Source organism: Lathamus discolor, chromosome 15, assembly GCF_037157495.1.
Source record: "Lathamus discolor isolate bLatDis1 chromosome 15, bLatDis1.hap1, whole genome shotgun sequence".
Classification (NCBI taxonomy): domain Eukaryota; kingdom Metazoa; phylum Chordata; class Aves; order Psittaciformes; family Psittacidae; genus Lathamus; species Lathamus discolor.
This window is the reverse complement of record NC_088898.1, coordinates 433,186-460,174: the sequence shown is the minus strand read 5'-3', so window position 1 is coordinate 460,174 and position 26,989 is coordinate 433,186. Positions and strand designations below refer to the sequence as shown.

Genomic DNA, 26,989 nt, shown 5'->3' with positions numbered 1-26,989 from the left:
AGTGTGAGGTGTCCCTGCCCATGGCAGGGGGTTGGAACTGGATGATCTTGAGGTCCTTTCCAACCCTAGCTGTTCTGCGATTCTATGATCTCCCTCGAGCGAACAGCTGTGCTGGGAGCAGGAAGGTGTGCGCCCTTTGCAGGTCATTCACTTGATGGTGTTACACGGTGTTTAAAAACAAGCAAAGCTGCTCTGAAACTCATCGTGTGCAGGTGCCGGGGCCCTTCTGCCGGCAGCAGGAGCCGGGCTGTGGCCACTGCCTCTGTAGTGTTGGCTTCTCATAACCCTCAGAGGCTCAGGGCAGAACTGACCACGGGCTCCTGTCATCTGTCAGCATGCTTCAAGGTGTTTTGTTTTAGTGGATGAGTTTCTTGCTGCCTGTGGTACAGTCCCATCTCTGACCCCATTGCCTCTTTACTCTGGCTTTAGGAATTCCCTCTCCAATGCACTTGGATGCACTTCGTAGTGCCTGGGGAGCTCTGCCGGTGCCAAGGTCTTGTGCCATGGCTGCTTTCAGAGCCTGCCCAGTGGTACAGTGGGGGATGCTGGTGTCTGTGGGAGATGCTGTGGTCTCTGGGGTCTGCATCCAGAACTGAGCATCCCTGTTGTTGGTGGTGTCTGTCCCTAGAAGTGATGGCTGGTTGATACTGGGGTTGTTTTGGGTGCAGAGGAGGGCGATGGTGGAACTCAGGGTGTGCAGTGCTTGGGCTCCCACTGGCCCTTGCACCAAAGAAGATTGCAGGACTCGGGTCTCACTTGCAGCATATAAATGACACTATTGATTTTGGGCCTGGCAGGTGGTGAATGAGGCCCATGGAGAACATTGATTTCTCTCTCTCCCTTTCTCCTGTGGAGTGTTTGCTTGTCCAGAGGTGTGATTGACTGGTAAATGAAATGGCCTCGGCGCAGCTTATTTTCAGTTGTAGCTAATTTTAACATGGGGCCATTGAGTATCACAGTTAAGCCAACAGTTCATGACCTTCCATCACCAGCAAACCAACCTCGAAACACCTGTGAGCAAAAGCACATGGAGGTATTTGCAGATGGGCAAGAAAGAAATAGCCCAGGAGCAAACTGTGCCACAGACACGCACACGTGGGTCGTACCCACCCTGACGTCTTGTGCATGAGAAGTGGAGCTAGAACCCAACCTGTGGCCATCATCACGTGGTGGCTTTTCCTGTGGGCAATGTGGTGGCCTGGCTCTGCTGCCAGCTCCTTGCTGGTGGAGCAGGACCATGGTGCTGCTGCCTTGGTTTACTGGGGTTTGCATTAGGCCTTTTCAGCAGCTCTGTAAATAGATCAGTGGCTTCTGCATTGGTGCTTGTCCCCTGCCTGCACTTGGCCGTGGTGGACCTGGGGCTTCCGTTGCAAGCAAGGTGTTTGCTTGCTTGGACGTGGGATCTCCGCCATCATTCAGGACCGAGGCAGGGTGAGCTCTGACCTGTGCAGCACTTGATCCACAACCGCACGGTGCGGAGGGTTCAGGCTTCCACACCAGTGGGTGCCTTTCCTTGGCTGAATGTGACCGCTGTGAACGTCCATCCTCCTGAGCGGGTCAGCCCTCATGGGGCGAGCAGGAGGTGGGCAGGGAATGCTGCAGAGACTGGGGAGCGCTGCGAAGGGTGCAGCATCTTGCTGTGTGTAATTGTGGCTGTAGCCGATGTCATTAGCTTTTGAAACTAGGGGCTTAAAGGGATTTAAAATAAGCATGTGCTAGAAATGGGAATCAATGAGGCTGCAGCGCCACGGAGAACGCCCCTGCCGCAAGCCCCGGGTGTGAATTCTTGCAGAGACCAAATGAAGCTATGAAATAACCCGTATCGGTGCGAGCTGTGAAGCGATTGCAAACTAACCGCTCAGTCTCGACAGATGATGTTTACTGCAGTGTTTATGCGAGGTGGAGGAGTGCCCTAGAAAACCAGAACTGGTTCCAGTTTCTGTTTCTGGCACTTGCTTGTCTAAGGAGAAGGCTCTTGTGATGGGAACATCCTGTGCGAGCCGTCAGCCTTCCTGTGCTGTCACTCCGCGGCTCTGTGCAGAGGGGGCTGGCATGGGTGAGAAAAGTGAAAGATTGTGTAGGTGGATGAGCGTGTTGTTAATGAGGTGGTTTTGCTCATCCATCGCCACAAACCTCACATATAATCCCAAACACAGCGATGAGGATGAGCTGCATCGCTGTCAGGTCTGTGAAGATGCGGTGATCCCAAAGACTCTGCTTTGATTCTCTTAATTAAAAGAAAATTAAACTATTTTACTTTATTAAGCTAATAATAATTAAGTCTGCTTAAGTTATTTGACGTTTGTGTTTTTGCGTGGTGCTGGTTTGGTGACAACTTGGGGAGCAGAGGCAGCACCATGGAACCCATGAAACCGCATGGATCAAACCCACCCAATGGCAGCTTGAGTCTTGCGCCTGTTCATCACGGGAGGATGAATTCACCCCTTGCATGGGTTGATTTACTTACAACTCTAACATGTTTATTATGTATTTGTGAGGAATTTGCTGAAAAAAAGGAGTCATTGAAAAGCACAGCAATAAATTGGAGGGGTTTTGTGGAATAGCACGAGGATGCAGAAAGAAGTGCATTAAATTGGCTTGCTCAGCAGAGTCAGTCCATCCTGATGAAGGTGATGCAGCTGCAGAAATGAAGCAGGTTTTTATTCTCCCCTCAGTCCCTTGCAGGCATCACTGCTGGAGCGAGACTGTCTGCAGTGCCCAGACTTCAAAATCCTCACTAACAAATGGCCAATTATTGCATTAGTCAAAGACAGGATTTTCTTGACAGAGAAACATGATGTTGCTCTGCCCATTGACCGAGCAGAACAACGGAGCGTGGTCCCTGAGCAGGGAGATTTCTGCCTCTTCAAATGGGTGAAGATTAGAGATGAGCAAAGCTTTGTGGAGACAGTCCTGGGGATTGCCCTGCTCTTGGGAATGAGATCTGAGTTGGGGCAGGTGTAATGTGTCCCTTCTATAGGGAAGCAAATGGGATCATCCTGGAGATGGTTAGAAGTTCAACACTGGGTTTCTGTACAACATCAGCTGTAATTTATGTTTGGCTCCGACCTTGAAAGGGAAACTCCTGCCTTGAGTTTTCCAGCCCTTCTGCAGCGTTATCTTCTGTGAGACTTGTTTTCCAAGAGGAGGTTTGCTTGGTGCCCAGCTGAGGACACAGGAGTGCTCACAGGCACCGCGAGCCTGACATCTCCAGTGACAGCAGATGAGCTAGTGCCGGGCTCTGCAGTGCGGGTTTCTAAGTGCCTGATCACTTGTCTCGTGTGTGAATTTAGCACAGTAAATCTCAGTTAAGATGTGTGCCTGCCTTGCTCACCTTTCCCCCTCTCTTTTGTTTCCTGCAGTTTCTCTGTTTGAAGAACATCCGAACCTTCCTCAAAGTGTGTCATGACAAATTTGGGTTAAGAAACAGTGATCTGTTTGATCCCTTCGACCTCTTCGACGTACGGGATTTTGGAAAGGTAAGGGTGACTCCTGGGGGTAATGGTTCTGGCACCAGGGGTTCTTTGGGCTTATGCTGCAGGCTTTGGATGAATATATGAATGTTTTGTGGGTTTCTGAGCAGCTTCTGTGCCCTTAACCCATTCACTGGGCAGCTCTTTCCCTGTGCTTGGGGTATTTGCTTATGTAGGGGATGGTGCTGCTGCGTTCTTGGTTAGCGAAGGGAGATGAAGCCCTCAATCTTTCTGCTGTAGATTGCAAAGCAATCTAAAAAGCTCTGGAGTATATGAGGAAATGTCTTTTTTCGAGGGAATCAGAGTATCTGTGCGTTCATAAGAGCTGTTGGAGGAGGAGGTAGCCCTGGGGGCTGCTGCTGCTGTGGGGTTGGAACACCAGGTCCTCCCCACAGCTCCGGCTGCCCCACTGAGTGCCTGGGGCAGAGCCACACCACCTCCTTGCCTGTGAGCTCCCCGTGGGGACGCTGCTGTCAAACCAGTGTTAAGCATCGTCCCAGCCTGGGGTTGAGCCACGTCTGTGCCGTGTGTCACCTGCACGGGAGAGGAGAGAGCAGGGTTTGTGTTTGCTGTAAGGGCTGGTTGGCGCCAAGAGCTGAACCAGCCCCAGCTGAGAGGGAGGAAAACCCTTCCTGATTTTGACAAGTGGCTGCTTGCCCATACCCCGGCTTTTGACACCAACAGCATCGAAGCTGTGCTGTTACTCTGATGGGTACTGCGCTCAGGGAAGCTATTGCGCAGGGCAATCGCTATATTCTTCAATGGAAAAAGTGTTAAAAGATTTATTAAAGCTCTCCATTGTTTTACCTATTTCCAGCTACCAGGCATAAACTGCTGGAAGGCAACTTCTCTTCTGATTATCCAGAGAGTAGAATTGCACTGCTGATGGGGATATATTGTTTGATATTTATTGCCTAATTTATTTCTGGACCATTATCTGGAATGTGCAATTGCAGGGGCTTGTTTTATGAGTTTTTGTGATTTATGAAATACAAGGCGGCTTTTGTTGTTCTGGGAATGTGAATGCACAGAAGGAACCTTTTGGGCTGGGGAAAGAACTGCTGCTAATTAAAATGCTGCTTTATTGTCACATTGTTTCTTGCTTTGTGCTGTTTCAAATTGCCTAAGATGCCTGTTAATAGAGTTAAACACTGCTGGAACGTGTCAGCTGAACACAGTTTGGTTTCCTTTTGGTCTGGTTGGGGACCAGCTATTCTCTCCTCCTTATGGTCTGTGGCTTGGGGAGGGGGGAGGATTTGCCATTCCCTCTTTCCTTGTGGCAGTTTAGGGTTTTAGGAGACTTTGGAAAGAAACTTGTCATAAACTTCCAAGAAATCCAAATGTGCTTTATTGTCTGGATCTTGCTTATTTTCACGTGCATTGTCATCCTCAGGCAGCCTTCTGAGCTGTGGGAGGCGCAGATTCTGTGCACAAAATCCTCGCTGATCTTTTCCCCGTGCAGCTTTTTATCAGCTCACTGGAGGTATCAGCTGTTCAAGGCTGCACCACCCTAAATCCCTCTGGAAGCCTGTCAAAACATCCCCATTGTCTTTGCCACCTTTCATTCCCACATTGTCCTCAGATCTGTGTTCAACAGTGGCAAAGCAAATAAACAGGGAAAAATCTGCTGTCGACCAAAGCGCCTTTCCTTTCTGAGTCACAGTGAGAGCGAAAGGAGTCCCTAATCCACGTTCCCACTGGACAAGCACAGAGTTCACACACACGAACTTCTTCCTGGAGCCATTCATCCCTTGGATCAACAGGGCTTTTCGGTTACAAGGCGCTTAGGCTGTGTGGGATACTTTTCTAAAGACAGCATAGTACCAGTTGACCACTGAATTACATAGAAACCTTGGTGGGGCCGTGTTGGGTGTTTCCTTTCTGGATGCCCCTGAAGTGGTTACTTTCCTTCCCCAAAGCAGAAGGCCAGCGAGGCGGTGGCTGCTGTGGTAGCATCTGGGTTTGCTGCAGTGGGATTACCCAGTAGACAGGCAGGGGCTCGCATTTCTGTGGTGCCAGCCTGTATGTACAGGGCTTGTGCTGTGGAGTCTGCAGGGTCCTTCGGGGTTTCTTCATGTAAGAAAAATGTTGGTGCTTTAAAAGAGGAAGAAAAATCAGATCCGAGCCTCGCCGTGGCCGGCTGCTCTTCCGAGAGGGTTTTCCACAGCTCCTTTTGGCTTCTGAGCCAGCACTTCGGCAAGGAGCAGCTGCTGTGGGACCTAGGGAGCCTCCTCTGGAGGAGCAAGTGTGGCCGGGGGGGCTGCTCGAGTCCAGGAACATGAGGATTTTGTCCCTGGTTTTGCCAGTTCCTTGAGTTTTAAGCTTGGGAGGTGACTTCTTCCTTCCTGCCGCCAGGATCACAGCTGGTGAAAGGGGATCCTGAGCCATCTGGGCTTCTCCGGCCGAAATCCCTGTGGAGCTGAAAAGCTCCATCTCTGCCTCCGTGGGATGTTGGGTAATTGGCAAGTGCGGGCTTCTCCCAGAGAGATGCGTCATGTTCCTGGTAATCCTGGTGCCGCGTTTCCCAGTGCCTCGAGGGAGCCGAGAGGCCACTTCAGATTGCTCACGGCCGCTTTTCTCCCCAATGTCCCGTTGCTCAGCAGTGCCCCTGTGACCAGAGGCATGCTGTGTTTCACGACAGAGGCTTCCAAAAGTGACCTGAGATGCTGACCACCCTATCTCTAGTTGTGCCCCTTTGACACCTTGGAAGACTGTATTGTCATATTGATTAGTGCAAGTTGGCTCTTAATTGTTATTTTTTGTATCTTATCCCTTTAAAATGGCCCAAAAGGCACTGTGTGTAATCACTGCTGGCATCTGCACGAGTGTTCCTCTGTGGCCGTGTCTCGCTGCAGGGCGCAGAAGCAGCGCAGTGTCCGTGCTGCACAGGAGAGAGCCCCTGTTGGCATCACCTTGTCCCTCATTAGGCTCTGGGCTGGCAGAGGGAGCACTGCGGTGCTGGGCTCCGGCTCCCCGGTTCAGCCTGCCTCAGAAGAAGGTGGTGCTCGTGCCCCGCGTGCTGTTTTACTTCATGCACATTTAAGAGCCGTCGTGGTGTAAAGTGTAACTCCTGTTGGACTTGCTAATTTATTGGCACCAACCATAATGAGATAAAATGTACATAAATATGGATTAAACTCTTCATCACTCTGTTAGTCAGCGTGGTGGTAGCGGGGTTCATTAGAGGCAGTTACTCGTTTTCAATTACTTGCAGTAATGTACTTTTTTGAGATATATCGTTCAAATATTCATAAAGCGATGGAGCCCTGTGTCGGCTCCACTGCTCCCTGCGCACGTGTCAGCTCCTGCTCCTCCCTGTGCTCCCGACGGGTTTCATTGTCCTGAGCTTCTTTTGAAGTTCCTGTGCTATTTGGAAAAGCTTTTTTGTGAGGTTGGGGCCTTTCCTGCCCTGACCCATGATACCAAGTGATGCTGTGGCTGCAGCAAGAGCTGCTGTGGTGGTGGGAAAGGGTGGGGATGTGCTGGTACCATTGGAGTTGAAGCGCTGAGTCCTCTCTGTAAAGCATTTGTGTCTTCAGAACGGTCTTCGGTGTAACGGCATCCCCGTCCACCTGGGGGTGGGAGGGTGGTGGGGGAGCATGAAGGGACTCGGCTGCATCATCCCCTGACCCCCTCCCAACGCACACAGCACCCGCTTGCCAGAGAGCCAGAAAATTGGTTTCTGCTCGGTTTGAGGCAGGAGGGTGGGGAGCGTTGTCAGAATTATTCAAGGATTAAGAACTGAGCCGTGGGGGTTTGTGTTTCTGTTTCTCTGCTGAGGACTCCCCTCCCTCCCGCAACTCTGACCTCATGTACACATCAACGTCCTTGCAGCAGTGTTTTAAAGGGTGCTTTGTTAACAGAGTTTGGGCATGTGAAGGGAGAAGCGGGGAGGATAACATGGAATAGTGCGGGTAGCTGAAAATTGCAAGGCTTTCAGATCAGCTGCCTTTAGGTGCTGCACCAAAGCAAGCCCAGTGCCTGCCCTCCTGCAGTGCCCTGCTGGTGCTGGGACCAGTCCTCCTCCTCCCATTCCTGACTTCAGGGTTTTTTTTCCTGACATCTTGTAGCCAAGAACAAGCTAAAAGCAGAGGTTTTCCTGAGTGCATGAAGTGATGGGTCTGGAGGGGAGAGCAGCGCTGGGCAGTGCTGCGCAGCTCTGCAGTGCTGGGATGGGGCTGTGGCTCTGCCTTTGCCTCCTGCTTGTTCACAGATCCCAGGGGACCGGGCGGTCGGACGTTCCCCCCTGGTTGTGTCCCTCCGTGCCAGTGACTCAGATGCTGCTACGTGGTGGTTGGATGCTTGTCCAGGAGATGCTATCGCTGTTTCTAACTGCTGTGTAGCTGCACCGTGCGTGTCTGCAGGTGGGGAGGAGAATTCTCCAAAAGGGTGTGTTTTGTTTTATTCTTTCTCTAACTCCCTGGAGAGCAGTGCAGTAACTGCAGAGAGGATCCTGGGTGTGACTGGAGAGGCCAGGGACATGCTCACCGCCTGCCCTGGCAGCCTGTGGCTGCCCCATCCCTGGCAGTGCTCAAGGCCAGGTTGGACACAGGGGCTTGGAGCAAGCTGCTCCAGTGGAAGGGGTCCCTGCCCGGGGCAGGGGCTGGAGCTGGAGGAGCTTTAAGGTCCCTTCATCCCGAACCGGGCTGGTTCTGTGCTTGTTTTCCCAAGAAGCTGAAGGTTCATGCGCAACTTCGCTGCTGCCCACAGGGTTTTGCCTCGAGCCCTGCCTGAGGGAGCAGCCCCAGCTCCAGGAACTGTATGGGAGCATGGGAAGCAGCCCGTGGGTGCCTGTGCAGGGCCGTCACCCTGCCAGCTGATGATAACTCCCCGGCTGCCTGCAGGAGCTGCGGGTGGTGTTTGGCCCTTCTGTGCTGACTGCTGTTCGCTGGTTGGCGTTGGGTCAGCCGGTGTTTGTCCACCCGGGTTTTAAATGGCTTTGCTGGAATTTTACTGGAGACTTGGATGTTGGGATGGATGCTTCAAATGGCAAAAGCAGGTGGGAACATCATGGGTTGGGTTTATCCCCGTGCCTTGCCATCTTGAGGGATCATTTGAGCTTGGGGGCTGCTTGTCTCACACTTTTAAGTGTTCTGAGCTCTGTATTGCCTGTGACACACCAGTGATGCAGGTTGACCTTTGGTGGTGCTGTCGGACATGGGGTGATGCAGGGACCCTGCTCCCATTCTCCTGCTCCCGGCACCGTGAGCACATCAACTGGGGTTCGTGCAGTGTTGGCCACTGCAGTGTGCCCAGCAGATGCTTTCAGTCGGGATGCTAAAATCATCTACAGGAAACCCTGACTCTGAACTTCCCCAAAACACAAGGCACATGTATTAGAGTTCTGTGGCAAGTGAAGCGAGGACCAGACAGAGCTTTCTGCTGTGTGGGACTGTTACCAGGGTGGTGTTTGCCATGAGGATGTGGTAGGTGCTACCACACCTCTAGTAATGTGTGTTTTTAGGCTCCATGTCTTGGAAATTCCTCCCTGCTGCAATCTGAATATTGCCCTGAAAGGGTCTGGTGGGCTGTGAGTCTCCCCAGCTGCCTGTCACAGTTAACGTCAACAGGGGCACGCTAATGTGCTTTGTGGTCTTCAGGGAGCTGGCAACAACACCACAGCCTTAAACCATGCATAGGCAACAAGCTGCTGCTCACTGCAGCTTGGCTCTCAGCGTGTCCTAAAGCAAACCCCTCTGAGGAACACCCGGGTTCATGAGCACTGGTGGGTGGCTGGGAGCCCCGGTGTCACCTCCTGCCGCAGTGAGGGGGTCCCGCTGGGCTCCCACCGCACTGTGGGAGCAGCAGAGGCTTCTCCTGCTTGTGCTGGGGCTGATGAGGACCTGCATTGAAAGCAGGCACCCGCGGCTGACCGAGGTCTCCGCTTACCAGGGCTGGGTTCTCTCCAGGAAGTGCCCGCTGGCACCGGACCTGCGCCTGTGGCTCCCCTCGGGGCTTTGCCAGGGGCTGCTCCAGGGAGTCCTGGCCTGGGCTCGGTGAGGACCTGCAAGAGGGATGCTGCGCTGGGAGCCGCGCTGGTGCAGAGCGGGGAGGGAGGAGCTGCGGGGTCCTTGGCACATGCACGTGGGACTGCGAGGCTGGGACCTGGTGTCCAGCAGAGCCGATGGGAAGGCCGTGTCCCAGCACGGGGCTCCTGGGCTGGGGCAGGAGCCAGGCACTGGCGCCGGTGGCTCTCTGGTATTCACCGCAGCACCAGTTTGAGCTGTGCTGGAGCAAATTCTCCCTGCTTTTCCCCTTCCTCTCTTCCTGCTTTCCTCTGGCCTGTTTACAGCTGAGCAGCTTCTCGGTGGAGCTGCAAGAGCCAGGAGTGTTCCTTCTGGGAAGCTTGGCATTTTGTTTCCTCCTTGGCTGCTCTCCCCAGTATTTTTCCAAGGGGTCGCATCAGGGGGTTTTATGTTTCAGGTCAAACAAGTGTGGGCAGGATCTCTCATAACTTCCATCGCCTGGATGGGGGAGTTCTGCAGTTGAGCCTTAAACAGCAATGGAAGTGTTGTAATGGGTGAGGAATCCGAGGTATTGATCAGGACGGGATAAATGGTACCCTTAATGTGCATGAAATTGATCATTCTGTACCTTCCTGATTTGTCTGAGCTCTTCTTCCAGTAATTTTAGACAAGATCTGGGAGAAAAGGATTCTTTTTCCCTTGGAAAGCTAAACCACTTGCTGGTCCGTGTCTCCAGAAAGGGGAGGGGGCAGAAGCCAGCCAGGCTGCTCGGGGTGACCCAACAGGTTTTGGCTATCTTTGGAAAGAGCGTGGTTTCCTTTGCTGTGTTGTTGGGCATTGAAGGCTTGGTGATGCACCGAGCATCCTCATGGCTGGAAAATGCCACAGGCGGAGTCAGTCTTTGCGTGTCGTGGTGCCCAGTTAGCACATCTGCCATCACTCGAGCTTAACCATTCAGGATGCATGTGCTTTGGGACGGGAAGGAAGAACCTCCCAGGCAGTATTGCTTAAGGAAGTGTGGGAATAAAAGGAATCTCTTATTTCATGACAAACTCTTCTATTTCTTTGTTAAAACCTTCAGATTTCTCAGCTTCTTGGAACTGCAGCATCTGCTGATGAGAGCATCCCAAGGCCAAACGCTTTGGTTATAAGTGATCATTAACGTTTCTTGAAACAGATTAGCACAGGGGAGTAACCACGGTTTAGCAGAACAGGCAAGAGTGAAACTGTTGGTCTGAAGGTGCTGGCACAGCTGAGCTCTGCCCGCCCCAGTGCTCGGGGTCATGCTTGAAAGGCTTCCAGACCCAGCATTTCTGTTCCTTTCTTCCAGCTCTTGCTCCTTCCCTGGCCCCAGGCCTGGCCGGGTGGGAGATGGGGTGGCTGGGGCTGTGCAGTGGTGGGACGGCAGCGCTTGCCCTCCGTGCTTTGCTGCTGCAGGTCACAAGCCTCAGGGGTGATGCTGCGGCTGGTTTGTTTGGTTCATTTGCACTCTCAGCATTAATGGTGTGTGTGTAAGTGAGACATTCTCCTCCTCGACATCGTTCTCTTCCCACTAATTGCATATTAAAGCATAATCATGGTAGCAAGAAAGCAGCCTTAATGCATCCTGGGTAAAGCTAATGATGTGGACACGCTGAACTCCGCGGCATTTGTCAGGGTTTCCTATTCCCAGCCTCTTGTTTGTGATTTTTAGGAACTTTTGAGCCAGCGTGCTTGCTGTCATTCCTAGCGATGAGTAAGGCTTGTGTGGGAGAGGAGGGTGGGCTCTGATGGAGGCTTCTCCCTGGCTAACAGATGGTGGGGATTTCACAGCCTGTGCCTTTAGCTCTGATAAAGGTGGTCAGTACTTGAGGGCAAATGGAAAGATTCTTCCCCATGCACAGACCTTCTGTGTCGGTGCTGTGAGTGTGCACTGAGATAAATCAGAGCTGGGGATCCCAGGAGGATTTTGGGGGTGACAGCGAGGGTGTTTCCATGGGGCCCTGCTCTCCTCTGGGCATGTGCAAATGACAGAGCAACTGGAGGCTGTGCTGTGATTTAAAAGAAGTGCCTGGAGAGCTGGGTGAGCAGCAAGTCTGGAGCATCACTCTCTGCTTCCCAGCGACGTGCCTGAGCCCCTTGGGCTGCAGCAGCTTCCTGATGGGAAACAGAAACTTGGATTTCAGAGCCAGAGGACTGGGAAGATTGCTGGAAAATGGGATGTCTTTCTTCGATGCTGCAATAGTGCTTCAGTCCCTGTGTGCAGCCGTTCATCAAAAGGACCTCTGTGCTCCGGGATCAGAGCTGAGATCACAGCTCATTGCAGATGTGAATTGCAGTGGCTGAATCCCACTTCCAGCAGATGTGAATAACCATTGTACAGCATCGGTCTGTCTTGAACCCGCACACCCATCCTGCTCCCAGCCTGCCCTTGAAGGAGCTGCTTTTGCACATAGATTTTACTCTAGCAAGGAAAGCTCTGGCTCCTGGGAGTAACACAGCGGAGCTGCCTGCGAGGGCTCTGCGTGTGGGTACACCAGCGTGGGGGACAGCTCATAGAGCCCACCAGGTCCCAGAGCGGCTGCTCCAGGGAGGTGTTAGGGATGGACCCGCCAGCATGCGGGTTGGTTTGGTCTTGTTTTTCAGCTGGGATGCTTCATCCCCTTGTAGTGGGTACTGGACAGGAAGCTAATTTTGGGCATCTTCATCTAATGCAGCAGTTTGGGGTGTTCTGATTTCTGTGGACTTAGATGACAGCCCCTCTGTGGGAATCTGGTTTTTGGGTCTGAGGGCTCAATGGGCTTAGACTTTTATGATGTCTTAGATCATGCACAGGGATTTACCAGTCACTGGCAGAGTCTGGAGCAGAGCTTGAACTGAATGTATTGCCCTGGAAGCAAAAAACCCCTGTTGACCTTGCTGGTATTTTTGAGGGAAGGAAGGAAGTTGGGTCAGGGTCATTGGTCTGTGTTTAATCTAAATATGAAATTGAATTTCACGTGTGCATAGAAAAAGCCACAGTTGGGAAGTGGATAAACTTTTGGGCTGACTCCAGCCTGCAGGGAGCCATGTGAAGGACTCTTGCCTTGAGGCCTCACTTGACTCCGGTGTTTGCTCAGCCCGTTCCCTGCATCAGCCAAGTCCCCGCTTGCTGCCGCCCGCCCTCACCTCGCCTGGTCTCATAATATTGTTCCAGTCACTGGAGTGTGAAGAATTGACTCTTAAAGTGCCTCCTGGCAAATTCCATTTGTGCATTGATGAAATCTCCCCTCGCTGCCGGCTGGCCATTAGCGTCCGGCCCGTCCTTGGATCACAACTTCTCCACCACCCCTCCTGGGCACCCTGGGACACGCTGGTTCTGTTGGTTGGAGATGGAAGGGGGAGCACAAGGAGGGCTCTGAGGCTTGACCCAGGTCCTCCGGGTCCCGCTGGTCTGTTTTCACAGAGCTGCTTCTCCTGATGAGGTTCCAGAGTGGGTTTTTGGGGGTGCACCGGGACAGCCCGGGCTGGCTGCGGTGCAGGGCTTGGGGAACAGGGGCTCTGCTGGTCCTCAGGGAAGGGCTTGGGGGATGAGGCTTTTGGGGAGGCCGAGCTCTGAACCCCCTTGGAGCAGGGATGTTTGTGGTGCTCTTTGCCTGCGTGTGGTCACTCCCTTGTGCCCCCCAATGCCTGTCCCTTGAGGGAAGAGCCACCAGCTCTGCCCAGACCTTCTGCTCCCTGGCTGTGTGCAGGGACTTGCAGCAGGCTCTTGTGCCTGTGCAGTCATCTGTTGATGTTGCAGAGAATCCAAGGGGTATGGATTACGTTGTTTCGTTTGAAAACAGCAGTACCGCAGGAGTGTTTCCAGAGGCTTCTCTTCAAGTGAGCAGGGGGCACTTCAGTGGTGCTCTGGGGTTTTCTGCATTTGTGAGGGGCTGAAACCTTGAAAAGTCAACCTGACATCTCAGTTAACAAGCAAGTGCAGGGCCCCTGGGGCTGAGGCTTTAAGGAAGATGCCAGGGAGCAAGTTTTCTCTATAAACATTAGGGACTGGGCAGCTTTTGACCATCTCCTGATCCCAGAGCACTTGCTGTAGGTGCTCACAGCAGGGGGGATTCCAAACACAAGGGAAGGTTCAGAAAACCTGTCCTGGGCCAGGCTAAGGAGGCTGCCCAGGGACACAGCCGGGATGGGCGGTCTGTGGCCAGGGATGCTCAGCTTTGGCCTTCTCGTTTTCGCAGTGACAGGGACCTTCAAAGCGCCGGGAAGGGGCAGTGCTGGGAGCCCTGGCAGCGGATGAACGGAGCTGCATCGCAGGGCTGGTGGGTGCTGTTGCTGGGCAAAGTGTTCTGACAGTGGGGTTTTGCTGTGCCAGTCCTGGGAGCTCTTGGGTCCTGTGAGGTCGCACCACGAGCTGCAACAGGCGCTTCTGTTTGCACCGTGTGTTACAGGAGTGAGTAACAGCAGAAAACACTGAGCTTCGGGCGCTCTGCTCTTCCCAGGTGCTTCTCTGGCTCTGTCTTGCCACAGAAAGGCTTGTAAAGAGGCAGCAATCGATGAGAATGAGTCGCAGCAAGTTCCTGTCTGTGTAAGCGGTCTGAAGGACAAGCAGATCTGGAGAGTTTTGTGGTTTGGCTTCATCCTATTTCTAGCTCCATTAACTCCATTTTTACTCTATTCTCTTCTGAAACATAAATGAGTAAATGCCATAACTAGGGCACACTTAAGGAAAAATGAAGCATGACTATAAATATGAGTGACCCAACTGAAAGAAAGGTCAGATAAGAGACATTACCCAGTACAGCTTGTTAAGGGTATCAGGGTGTAACTTGGTGTACTGGTTTACCCACGTGTTCAGGAAAGGGGACCCATGGAGAGAGATAAGAGGTGCAAGATATGGAGAGGGGAACTTTCCTGTCCCGAGTGTTCACATTCTGGGCAGTGCAGGACGTGAAGTGGAGGAGGGATTTGATACCAGTGATTACCTGTGGTGTGCTTGGAATTCCGTAAAGGAAACGTTCCCTGTGCTGGGACTCGGGCAGGAGCGGCCCGGCGGCTCCCTGTGGCGCAGCCCTCGTGGCGCTCCTGTTCGGACAGGGCAGGGCTGTTCGCTTTGCTGCTCCTTGGCGTGTGCCGAGCAGACCCGCACCGCAGCGTGCGCAGAGCGGCTCCGTGCGCTTTGGAGCCTGGCCCGGACCCTGCGGCTCAGGGGCTGGGGGCAGGAGCCTGCCCGGTGCTGGCGGGTCCTGGCTGGGGCACGAGTGTGGGGAAGGAGAAGGCCCAGCGCCGTAAGCAGCTCCGGGCCGCTCCTGCTGCGCGGCCGGGAGGGGCTTCCCGCGGGGGCGCTGCCCCAGGCTCTGCTGCGGGTGCTGCCCGCAGCCCTGCGCTGTTTCTGCCTGTCTTTGCCTCTGCTCCCGCACGTTTCCCGGCCCGAGGCTCTCCAGGTTATTCATGCAAGTACAGGAACGCATCCCAGTGCTGTCTGTGGGGCAGATCCCTCTGTAGGGCAGGAAACAAGTGGATGGGGATTTACCTTGGAGGTTAACGGGGCTCTTCTCGTTTTGCTTGTCCTGCCGTGAAAGGCAGTTCCCTGAACCCGAGCTGCTGCTCCACAGTTCTGCACCGTCTGGGGGAGGCGCAGGAACAAACCTGTTCAAGTTCTCCTTTGTGTTTTTGAGGGGCAGTGCTAATTCCCCCGGTGCCCAGGCTTATTTTGCTTCCCCAGTGCCGGTGTTTGAACAGTTTCCTTTCTTCCTTCCCTTGCTCAGGGTGCGGTTTCAGAGCGCTCTCTTCTCCAGGAGGTTTAACCACGTGAAGCCAACAGGGGCTGAACTTCAAAGTGCAGCATGTGAATAAATATTACCCTGGCTTGAGGCTACTATTTATTCTTTTTCTTCTGAAACAAAACAAACTCGTACGTGCCTTCTGCAGACCTGGACTTGATTGTTCTCTTTTTTAACCTCTGTGGCAATGGCAGCACTGTATTTGCACCACTTTGTTCAGATGATGGCTTTCTCTGCCTCTGCCGAGTGTGGGTATGTTTGAATATTGGGGGAAAATACTGTAGCCCAGGCCCAAGTGCTCTGCTTCTGCCTGCCTGGCATCCATGGGTCACCAAGGGGCCAGTCCCGGCTGTGTTGGGAACCCAGACCTGCGCCTTGCAGGATCAGGAGGGTGTTTGCTTCAATGGCTGGGAGCTGAGCATGGGTTTCACCAGGACTGGGTATTTTGCTGTGGGATTTGCTCCCTGTAAGTGCTTACAATCAGCAAGTCCTTGTGTCCCAGGTGCCCAACAGAAGGCATCGGTGTGGGTCCAGACAGCCCATTTTCGTAGGGCTTGACTTGCAGAAGGTGTCGAGTGCTTTTCCACTGCAGACCCATGCAGGCGAGCAACAGGCGCTGCTGTGGTGTCCCTGTCCCATTTGTGTCCTGCCGTCTGGTTCGCCTCTGCTCCGCAGCTCCTCACGGGGAAAGCCTTCATGCACAGGGAATAATACAATGAAAGGATGCCGTCAGATGTTTTATGTATGAGGAGGCGCGGGCTGTCAATAATCCTCTATGTTTTTTAATGCGAACTCTCTCTGCGTTCCTGCTGGTGGCTGATGACACCAATTAATTTTATTGTTTGGAAATAACCCTCTGTGGTGTGTGATTTGCACGGCCTGCGCCTTACGCTTTCTAATGATTTCTCTATTAATTTCACTGCTGCCAATAAGCCGGAGATGCCTTTCAAGTGGAAAGGGAAACATGACCTAGTACCATGGATAAAATATTAGTAAGAGCAAATTAAATCCCGTTAGCAGTGTTGGGACCCCGGCCGCTAAAGGCACATGTGAGCAGAGTGCTGCGCGTGCTGTGTGTGGATGCACAAGGGTGTGGAGCTGGAACTTTATGAACAGCTTTAAAATTGATGTAGAATCGGCATTTTTGTCCCCTCCTTCTCCAGCTGATTGTTCCCCGGTCAAAACAGAGTTGACCCCAGTAAGTTAGATTCCTATGCCTCCCTGCCCGCTGGGAATGCCGCAGCCGGGCTGGCCTTGCTGTAGCAGTGCTCGTGCTTTGCTTCCATCCCTACTTCTTGGTCTGAAGATGGACCTGGTGATTGCTTGTCTGCAGTGCTGCTTTGCTACCCTGATGTCTGCCTTTGTCACCCTGTGTGAGGAGCTCGCTCTGCGCCCTGGGCCAGGGGTGATGCGCAGGTGGGTGCTGCCATTTACTGTCATGATTTTCAGCATCGCCAGCCTTGTGGGTGTCCTCAAGCCTTGCTGTCCGTCCAGCCTGCACCCATCCAGCAGGAGCCCCACAGGCAAGGTATATGTGCAAGATTTCCAGTGTAAACTCGTTAATGACTTGGGTACTTGTCACTGCAAATCCATCACAGCTCCTGAGAGCTAGCAAAGGTCTTTGTGGGGCTGGGAGAGGAGCTGTGGTGTATGGGAGTCACCGCCCAGGCAGGGTGAGGAATAGAGCCTCTTAGTAGTGGCATTACAGAATGTTCAGATAAACCCCAGTCAGCTGCTGCTGCGCACCCACAAACCCATGAGGAACCTCATGGAGAGCAGCTTCACCCCCAGCGAGCTTCACCGGCTGCTCTCAACCTGTCCCTGCACTGGGGGAATGAAACCAGGTTAAAGTCATGATGAGGTCGCTTGAAGTTGTCCTTCTTCAGCCTTTGGAAGGATTCAGCTCTCGTGGTGTGGCTGTCGGCACGCTCGCGGCTGGCGCTGACTCTTCATCCGCTTCCTTCCGAGAGGGAAAACTGTTCCTGTAATGCAAGAAAATATCCCCACATCAATAGTGTGGGAGTGAAGCAAGAAGGGAGGGGAAAAGAAAACAAATCAATGCAGGTTGTGACCAAAATATTTGTGTGAAGATTTATATAAACATGCAAATATTTATTGCGTTAATGTTTCAGTTGCTGTGCTGTGACGTTTTGTGGTTCCTGCATAGAGATCTGGGCTGAAGAGTTGGCAACTGGGGATGTGGACTCCTGGGGCTGAAAGTTCAGTCAGAGATGGGTGTGTGCAGGGAGGGAAGTGCCCAAAACCCCCCCCCAAGCCCCCCAGTGTGCCCAGTGCCCACCTCTGCAGTTGCATCTCCACTGCCAGAGCGAGCTGGGGTATCTTTCCCTCCGTTGCTGTGCTGTGAAGGGAGCATGCCAGCTCTGGTTCATAATTCATGGTTTCCCAGCCTGATGCTGCTGGGAGAACAAGGGGGACATTGAAAGCAGCGGCTGCAGAGGAAGCCGAGCCCTGTCCATGCCCCTGCCCCTGCCCAGGCAGCCCCTCCAGGGAAAACTGCGTCAGACACGGACTGGGGTAAATCCTATTCTAGCACCCGGGTGACAATCTTCCCCATGATGCCTTCTTTCCTTTTCTCTCCCTTATGGGCTCTAATCTTCCAGTGTTATAAGAAGTGAGGGGTAATGGAGCTATTGGCATTTTTAAATATGTATGAACTCAGGAAAGCCAGGGAAATGAGGAGCGACGACCGCAGAAAACAGATGCGAGCTGGTCTCACAGCCGTGGCATTTAACATGCGTGGGGTATTTTTCCTGGTGTCTTAAGTCATTATTCATAGGCAAGGCATGATGTTTCTGTTCTTCTCCCATATAGATTACTATTATTTTTAAGGAGGCGGCTGTATCTGGGCCGCAGCTGTGACGGCCACAGAAAGCTGATCGTGCAGTTCTACCTCTGGCTTGCTGGGGTTTGCTGCTGGCCAAGAAAGATGTTTTCTGCTTCTTGTTGGGGTCAATCTGGGTGGTGACTCAGTCGAATGGGCTCCGTGGGACGCAGGGATGTTTGTGACAGACCTGCACAGATGTATTTTCTGCACGTATGTATTTGCTGTGATGGTCAGGTTCAGCTTCTGGGAGTCGAATGGGTCTGTCCCATCCCTTCATCACCTTTGCCTGGTGGGGCTTTTGCCAAGAAGTGGGGCAGATGCTCCTGATTGCTTCTATTTGCACTTTGATTTGCTGGTAAATGACTCTGGGTTATTCCCAAATTCTGCCATAAACAGCAGATGTGTGGGTTATATTTGCCAGGGACCGGCCCCCTGCATGGACTGCCTCATGCACTCCCAAGAGAGCGAAGCATCTTGCTCACTGTCATAACAGTGCTGGCAGCCAGCGGGTCACATCAGGGCAGAATGGCACCGGCAGCTTGGGGCTGCTCATCTTATGTATTGGTCTATTTATTTATCTGTTTCCCCAAGCAAGCTGTTAACTGAAAACACTCCTAAATTTGGCTGAAGTGCAGCCGATCGTTTTGTCCAAAAAGTGCATTTAGGAGAAGATGGATTTCCTTGTTTTCACAACCTGCTTTTCCTTCAGTGGAAATCGTACCTAACCTGTGGTTAAGGGTTTTCTGAGAGCTGGAACTGCACAGAGGGGAGCAGTGAGAGCCAACCTGGCCGGGGTCACCCTCTCCTTCCCTGGTCTGCCTGTCCCATGGAGCATCCCGGCTGCTCCATAAGGGCTAAACCCCATTGCCTGCAAGACGCCTGTCAGCACAGTGCATCTGACATGAATTTGTCACCACAGTGCATTGAATTAATTTCTCCTGGGGAAGGGAAGCTAGTGAGGGCAGGAGCTTGGGAAAAGAGGAAAATGGGCAGGGATGTGATGGGGTTTGCTGTGAGGGAAGGCAGGATTTGCTGTCAGGGAAGGCTCCCCTTACCCGGAATGTAATGATTTGATGTTCCACCAGCAATGTTGCTGCTGCCCATTTGCGACTGTGCCTGTTGTGGGAACAGGGCTGGCTCTCAACCTGACATTGGATTTACTTGGGTTCTTTGGGCTGTGGCCCATAGCAGACATGGTGGTGATGGGCTTTCATGACCCTGGCTGGGCAGGGATCGATACGGCTCAGTATGGGGTTTCTCTGTGGTTTGTGCTTTTCCAGGAAGACCTGGGGAGAAAAGATGCCATTTAAAGAAAATTACTGCATTGTCTATCAACTGAAAACAAAAGTCTTTTGTGCTGTCAATCATCTGGAGGCTTTATCTTGTCAGTCGCAAGGAGACTGTCTCCTTTTCACTTGACTTTGCATAGACCTGGTTTCTCCTTCATTCAGACAAGCGAGTGTCGGCACAGTAGTTTTTTAATAAAAACATTATAGAAATAAATGTTAATATTTTATCAGTATTTAAACCAGACAGGAAATCGTAATGCAAGTTAATGTGTGTCCTCCCGCCCCACAGCTGAACCTCGGTGATGTATCAGGCTGTCACTTAGCGCTGCAGAGGGAAGCGTCCTCCCCTCCGTACACACACGGGTGTGTTACACGCATCCCTCATGCCTGTGCTGGGATGTTACATGCGTGCTATAGAGCATCACTGTGTGCTCAGGGGTATCGTTCTGCTCGAGCTGGAGGCCTGGTTTAGCTCCAGCAGTTTGCGTCAGTGCTGCGGGAGCCATCAACCCCTCCGTGCTCCTCCAGAGCGATGCGGGGTGCCCTGGGGCGCAGTGAGGCTCCTCTCCACTCCTGTCAGGAGCAGCCCTGCAGAGCAGTGGGGTTGCTGCTCTAAAGGGCTGCATAGGGCTGGTGCTCCAGGTGCCGCGTGGCTGGGTGCGTGCCGGGACCGTGGCCTTGGCTCCCTCGTGGGCTCACTGGGCAAAGGCCTTTTCCTGCCTGCAGCTCTCTCAGGGCACGGCGCGGTGTCAGGAACTGCTGCCATTGTTCTCTGCAGCCGCACTTTTCTCTTTGCAGATGGCTAAATATATAAAGCTGTTGGATATATGAAGCAGTCATATGGAGTTTCCATCTCTCTCTCGGCCCCTCTTTGAGCAGGACACCTAAATATTGCTTTTACTCAGTGCCAAGGCTTTTATGGTGAGGTTTCGTGACTTAGGTGCCTTTGGTTGATGGTTCTTTGCCAAGCCAAGGTGAAATACTTGGCAAACAGGGACCTCTCTTTGTAGCTGGGAAGCACGAATCAACCCTGTTGAGCTTTTAGCTGCAAACTTTGTTCTGCAGCCCGGTTTGGTTTCTGCTGCCCCGACCCTGGGTGCTGTGTTTCCAAAGCAGGAGGGTGAGCACAGGAAGCTCCATCCCCATTGCCTGTGGTAGGAGATGATGAACTTGTGTGTTGCAAGGGCTGCCTCCGGGCTGTGCAGTGTCTCTGGAGAGGGACCAGTGCTGGCGATAACCCACCTCTGTCACTGTGCGTCTGTTTCAGGAAGCCTCTCCCATTCCCAGAGTCTCCGAATTCTCTGCACATCAGTGTTTTATAAATCCCGGGCACCCATCCCCAGGGGTGAGCTGGGGCTGGGAGAGCCGAGATGTGAGGACCCAGAGTGGCTCAGGGTGCCCTGGCTCCTCCATCGCCTCAGTCAGCATCCCCCTCCCTGCCATGGGCACGTCTGCTGCAGGCAGGGACAGATGGGATCCGGCCTTGCCTTTCGTTTCGCTGAATGCAGATCCATCTTAGCCAGGCTTTTCTTAATGGAAGACAAATATGAGTCGCTCCAGTTTTTTCTACATTGGTCTTTTTTGTTTCTTTTCCTTCTGAACCGTAACAAAAGCTTTAGTGCACTGGGACCAGTAATTAGCTTCGCTCTTGTTTTCTGAGTAACTCACCTCTGAAGCACATGTGTGCTGGGAGGCTCCTGGGCGCATATGGGAGAACGGCCTCAGGGCTGAATTAGCATTTCTGCTACATAAATTCAGATTTCTTTTATACATCGAGTGATTTCAATGGTTGGAGGACCACTCTTTATCAGGGGTTGTTTGGGTGCTCGCCCAGGGAGAGGAGCTAGCTGCTGACCCTGCTGACATCCCTCACCTTTCATCCTCGAGCATCCTAAAGCTTCATGTGAACAGTGGATCCCTGCCAAGGAAGTAACCAGAGGGCAGGGGCTGCTCCGGCTCTGCTCAAATGATGCTCGAGGACCAGGAGAGATGCCCTGAGAAGCATGTGAGCTCCCTCAGGTCTGATGAACAAAGAGTCTTGCCTCTCCCCATGGAGTTTAGCCTTCAGGATCAGAAGAGCAGATGGCATGGAAAGCATCTTGCTCCACCACAGCCAGGTCTGCAGCAGAGCTGACAGAACACAGGAACTCATGCGTGATGGGTGCACGCTCATCCTGGGTGGTTTTCGGGTTTTTCCAAGACCTCCTCTCTTGCTCAGTACAAAACCTGGACCTGGGTTGCACCCATCTCCTGCCTCTTCCCAAAGCGAAGGTGGTGGTGAAAGGGATCTTCAAACTCTGACTTGCACAACTGCAGCTGGAGGAGAGTTATCCCTCAGGAAATGACAGTTTGCAATTTGCTCATTGACCCCATGGTGTGCTAATGAGTTGCGTTACGGGTTTGTGTGGCTCTTTGCAGCTCTTCTGTCCATGTAAAAGCCCTTCCTTGCACAGGGCTGGCAATTGTCCCCTCCTGCCTTAGTGAGATCTCTGGGTGGTCTCATCACCTGTGCAGGGGCACAGCTCACCCTCCTCCAGCAGTGATTATCTATTATGATTATTATTATCGTCATTATTTATTATTATTGTTATTATGGAGGAGCAGTCACTAATGAGAAGAGGACTCAGCATCCTCCCTGGCTTTGGAGGAGGGAGCTAAAGCAAACAAAAGGCACAAAGTCAGCTCCTTGCTCAGCCCCTTGGTCTCCTCCACCTCGTCACTAGGATTTGGGGTAGTCACTTTAATCTGCAGTTGGGTTTCTTGGCACTATGAGGATTTTCAGTGACTGTCATTTTCCGTGTTCCTTTCAGGCTGGTTGTTTCAGAACTCATTACCCTTGGCATTTATTTACGGAGGCCGGGAGCAGCTTGCACCGGGGGCACACACTGGAATTTGATTTACAGCGATGGTGTGTGATCTAGAAAATGTCAATTTGTTTCTCTCGAGTCTATAAATTAGTTTTGATTCCAATGAGGTTTTATACTGTACTTATAAATCAGTTCCCAAGGAGCTGCGTGAGTGTGGGAAATTGAAGTAGTCGAGCAGCAGCCCTGTACCGTGGTGTTGCTGATGCAGCTTTATTGTGGTGCTGCTCTTCTGCCTATGGATGCAGGGCTGGGCGAGCGCTGGTGCCAGGGGTTTGTGTGGGATGCACTTGGGCAAGGGGCTTTCGGCTGGGGAGAAGAACCAGCTGCTAAAATGCAATTGTATCCTTAGTACAGGGATTCAGACATGAACAGGACGAAGCTTTTAGGAAGATAAGGGTCTGCAATGGCTTGATTTAAGGAAACAAGCCCCACGCTGGGGTGTTTGGAGATGAGTGGTGCTTCAGCGGTAGAGCAGAACTCAGGATTTGCCTCAGGCTGTGAAGCCACCGATGCTTTTGGAAATTTGGGGTTGTTTGGACCTGCAGCCGCAGCACTGGGAGCGGTCGCATGGTGTGAGCAGCTGATGCTGTGAGTGCTGCTGGGCACTCTCTGGGGCCACTGATGTGCAGAAGTGCTAGAGGGAGGTTTGGAAGTGAGGAAGCGCACCTTTCAGCTGCGGTTTCAGAGGGTTTGATTTGATGCTGTGGAGATGGATGCAGAAATCTCCATGGGCAAACCTTGTCGTAGCTCCTCGCTGCGCGCCTGCTGGGTGCTATTGATTGCAAATGGAGAAGCGGCTGCCAGTGCGTGCAGAAACACTAGGTACTAGAAGGGAAACTTCCCCTTCATCTCCTGCGCTGTGCTGGGAGCCGGGTTGTACCATTCTGGTGATCCTTTAGCTGTTTGGTTCCCCTGCCCAGATGTTGGGTCGGAGCTTAAGGAAGCGTAGGCAGATGGGTGCGCGTCGTGTGGACACGCAGGATCTGCGCCAGGCTGCTGCTGGCGTAAACCGAGTCATTTTTCCCCATGGCCCATCTAAAGGAGCGATGGTTTGAGGTTGTGGCTGAAGCTCTGCGAGGTGGCTGTTGCCCCGTGCCGCGGGGGGTGGTGGCAGGACCCTGTGTCCCCTCGAAGGAAGGGCACGTTTCCAGGCTGCCTCTGCTCTGGCCGGGGCTGGCGCGGCCTCGCACCGCCTGAGCAGCAGGAATTCGCTTTATCTCCTTGGCAGCGGATGAAAAGCCCCGGCCACAGGATGTGTTTGTGCACATTTTGCTGGGGAAGCAAGGGGAGGAGGGAGCCCCGCCATGCTCGGCCTCCTCAAGTGTATTTTCCATGCAATTTTTTCACTCCCAAAGAGTTAAACGGGGTTTGATTCCTCCCTTTCTTCCGTGATGCCCTTGGAGATTTATTCAGCTGTCTCCAACAATAACACCTCCAGGTTCCTCTCCGCGGTGCAAGGCTCAAGTGGTTGGCACAGTGGTGGAGGTTGCATTGCCAAAAGCAAGTGCTCTTCAGTCTCTGCTACCCGCTACCCCACGGACCCGATGGTGCAGTGAATTAACTCGCTCATGTTTTCCCGGTGGGAATCTGGATGAGGGTGCAGGAGAAAATCCCTTTACCAGGCTGCGTCCTGTCCTTGGGCTTTTCTTCCCTCTTTGCCTGGCCCGAGCTGCCCGCTTCAGTGCGGCACGGCCGTGGTTACACTCGCGGCAGAGCCCGCGGTGCCTCGCACCATCCCATGAGCGCTCGGTGGAGTAAATATTACTTCAACACAGGGCTCTGTGTATCAGCCCCACTCCCCTTTGTACAGAGCTGCTCTGTGCCGTGGCTCCCTGCTTTTATACCTGCTGTTTGCTGTAAATACAGCTCAGTTTTTCTTGGCTGTCCTGGGCATGGCTCAGCTCCCTCCCTGCCTTGGGGCTCCCGGCACCATCCACCCATTCCTCCTCTTGGCCAAATTGATCAATGTCTTTGACCGTGAGTTTTTCCATCTGGAGAACGGCACTGGGAGTTCACAGGGGTTTTGTGGGGATTCGTTAATGGCTGTGGCGTGTTTGGAGGGGAGAAGTACCAGGAGCAACAGTGCTGGCTGTGCGGGACCGGGCAGGGACCTGCTGCTGTGCAGAGTGCTCCCAAAGATGTGATTTCCTTCTAGCCCAGAGCAGAGCAGCTCGCTCTGGGCTGGCAGAGGCTGATTTCTGCCTTTGCGAGGGATGCCCACAAAGGTGGGTTTGCTCCTATGGAGGAGCACAGGCGCTCACCCGGCTCTGTGCTGGGGCTCTTCTGCAGCTGTACGCACCTCGCTGTGTGCTCCGGGGCTGCAGAGCCCCACGGCTGCCGCGGCAGCCCGGGTGATGTTCGTACACGTTCCCCATTGCCATGCTCTGCTCCGTCTGTGCTGTTTGCTTCCGTGCTGCATCTTCCCGCTGCCAAGGCCTGAGCTGGGCTGGGAACTTCGTGCTGAGCCCAGCTACTTCTGAGACAGGTAAATCCGCTCTCATTTAGGTCCTATTGTCCGTGTTAAGTGCGGATGGCCCAGCCCTGCAGAGCTGCCTCTATCCTGACACCGTTTTGCTTAGGCCAGTATCCAGGAGGAGGCTATTTATTCCTCTGTTTAAATTTATGTACAGTATAAACCATTGTATCTCAAGCTGTTTATGAAGCAGAGAGCTGCTTCCTCTTCTCATTTCTCATTTTTAATCAATGGTTTCTGCTTACTCACCAAGAGCAAAGCCACAGAGGAATAATTTCTTTTCCTTTTGTCCCTTATTATATTCAACAGCCCAGGTACGGGTATCAAAACCCACCTGGTTGCACATAAAAGCAGTGATTCCCCTGCAGCCTTTGAAGCCATCAGCTGCACCGTTAGTGGGGCAGAGCACAGTGATGGGGCAGCATCAAGGTGTGTTGGTGTTCGTGGCTCTGGTGAGGCTCCGGTGCTGCCTGGCACCCGGCTGCACCAGGGCTGGCACTCAGCAGCCTCAGGTTTGCTTTGGAGTTGAGCTCAGCCCAGCGCTGTGCTGGCAGCAGCAGGACAAGAGGACCGGGATGTGTAAGAGCCCTTTCTGCATCCAGCAGGTGCCATTGCGGGTCCAGTGTCCTCTGACAGGGGGTGAGGCTCACAGGCTGACCTTGTGGAAGCATTGCTCTTATTGCACCGTGGCAGAGAGCAGTCCGAGCAGTGGGAGCGAGGCTGTCAGGACCTGACACAGGGGACAGAGGAGGGTGGCAGCGGCTTTTTGAGCCCGGCGGGTCACTCCTGTTGCTGTGCAGCAAAGGTTCTGCTGGCAGTGCTTCACCGTTGTGGCCAAGAGCTTTTTGCACACTGAGCCTGAAAGCGCAGCTTGCTCTGACCTTGGCGGGTGCTGGTTCACTGGGGGGAATTAAGGTAATTTTGACTGTACCAAATTGATGGTGGGAGGCACCAATCCCTTGCAGTCCCGGCAGGGATGGGGAGATGCGTGCTGGGCAGTGCTCCTGCCTGGAATCACGGTGCTTCCGAGCTTATCCTGCAGCACCCACTGCGCGATGGGTAAATGCAGACTGGAGTGGATCCACTGATAATGCCAGGGCAGAGCAAAGCACCCCAAAACCAGCACTCCAACCCCTGTGCTGCACTGCTGGGTGTGGGAAGCCTGGCTTCAGGGAGGTGGTGTCCATGTATCGGCCTCTGCTCCAGGTTGCTGGTGGTGCAAGCCCTGTGTTTCCTCAAGCCCTGCTCCTTACTGTGTGTCACCTCTTTCGGGGCAGGATGTCCCTTGCGAGCCATGGCTTCTCTGTCTGCCCGGTGTCCAGCACAGCTCCCTGTGGCACAGCACACTTTTGCTTATGGCTTTGAGCTTTCCTATCCAGTGCAAACCCCTCCCTTTGGCATTGGTCATTTGGGGTCACTGCTTTCATAGGGAGGATGTTGGAGGGAAGGATGCGATTCTGCTGCGTTTGCTGGCAAAGTTTCCTGTTGAGTGGAGTTTTTCTTCCTTTGAGCATCCAGGGGCTCAGCCTGTTTCCTGCTCCACAGTCTGGGGGGACCCGGTGCCACGTGGATGTCCCCAGCTGCCCGTGAGCAGCGAAACCGGCTCCACCAGTTAGGATGAATGTTTGACTTAGTCTGGTCTTATTTGGGTTTAATTCATAAGCTGTTCAGGGATGATGAAATCAGCGTATGATTTTCTGCTGTGGCAGTTGTGAATAAGAACAATTCCCATCTCTTCACTCCCTGCGAAAGGAAGAGAAAGTGTCTAATAATAGCTGCGTGAGGAAAGCTGCGCACAATAAAGACATTATGAAAAATATTACACTCACCCATATTGATTTTTGCTTTGTTTGCTGGCTCGTTCCTTTATTACCCTGGCAGAGCCACGAGCAATGTCATCGCAGGCTCTGCTAATGAGCAGCCATCAGATGCTGTCAGTTTGGCTTCAAAATTCCCTTCCACAGTCATCTGAAAACTTGCTTTGCGATGTCTGTCCAGAGCTGTGATGGTTTCTGGGCATTCTGGTCCAGCACAGCGGGACACGGGCTGAGGAGGAGCTGGTCCGGACTCATGGGTGAGCTGTGGCACAGGGACTGTGGGGACAAGGCTGTTCCGGGGCAGCCCGCACTGTCCTCCACACTGTGCCTGTGGCAGGAGGGTGGCTGAGCCCTGTTAAAGGGGATTAAACAGAATCCTTCCCCAGGCTGTGCAGGTCGTCTTTATCCAGTGGCCTTTCCCAAAGCGATTGCTTCCCCCCCATCCCAGGTAAGGAGATGTTTGCAAGCACTTCATTTATTTTAAATCGACCGCACTTCCCAGTAGCAAGGGCTGGCGC

At 53.0% G+C, this 26,989-nt stretch overlaps 1 protein-coding gene across 3 annotated transcripts in view; it reads left to right on the top strand.

Annotated features, from left to right (window-relative positions):
- VAV2 (vav guanine nucleotide exchange factor 2) overlaps positions 1–26,989 on the top strand; it is a 104,042-nt gene that overhangs the window by 21,890 nt on the left and 55,163 nt on the right. For all 3 annotated transcript variants that reach the window (XM_065696128.1, XM_065696126.1, XM_065696127.1), the window contains exon 2: positions 3,363–3,479. In XM_065696128.1, coding sequence (XP_065552200.1) covers positions 3,363–3,479 — 117 coding nt within the window. The remainder of the gene's footprint in view (positions 1–3,362; positions 3,480–26,989) is intronic.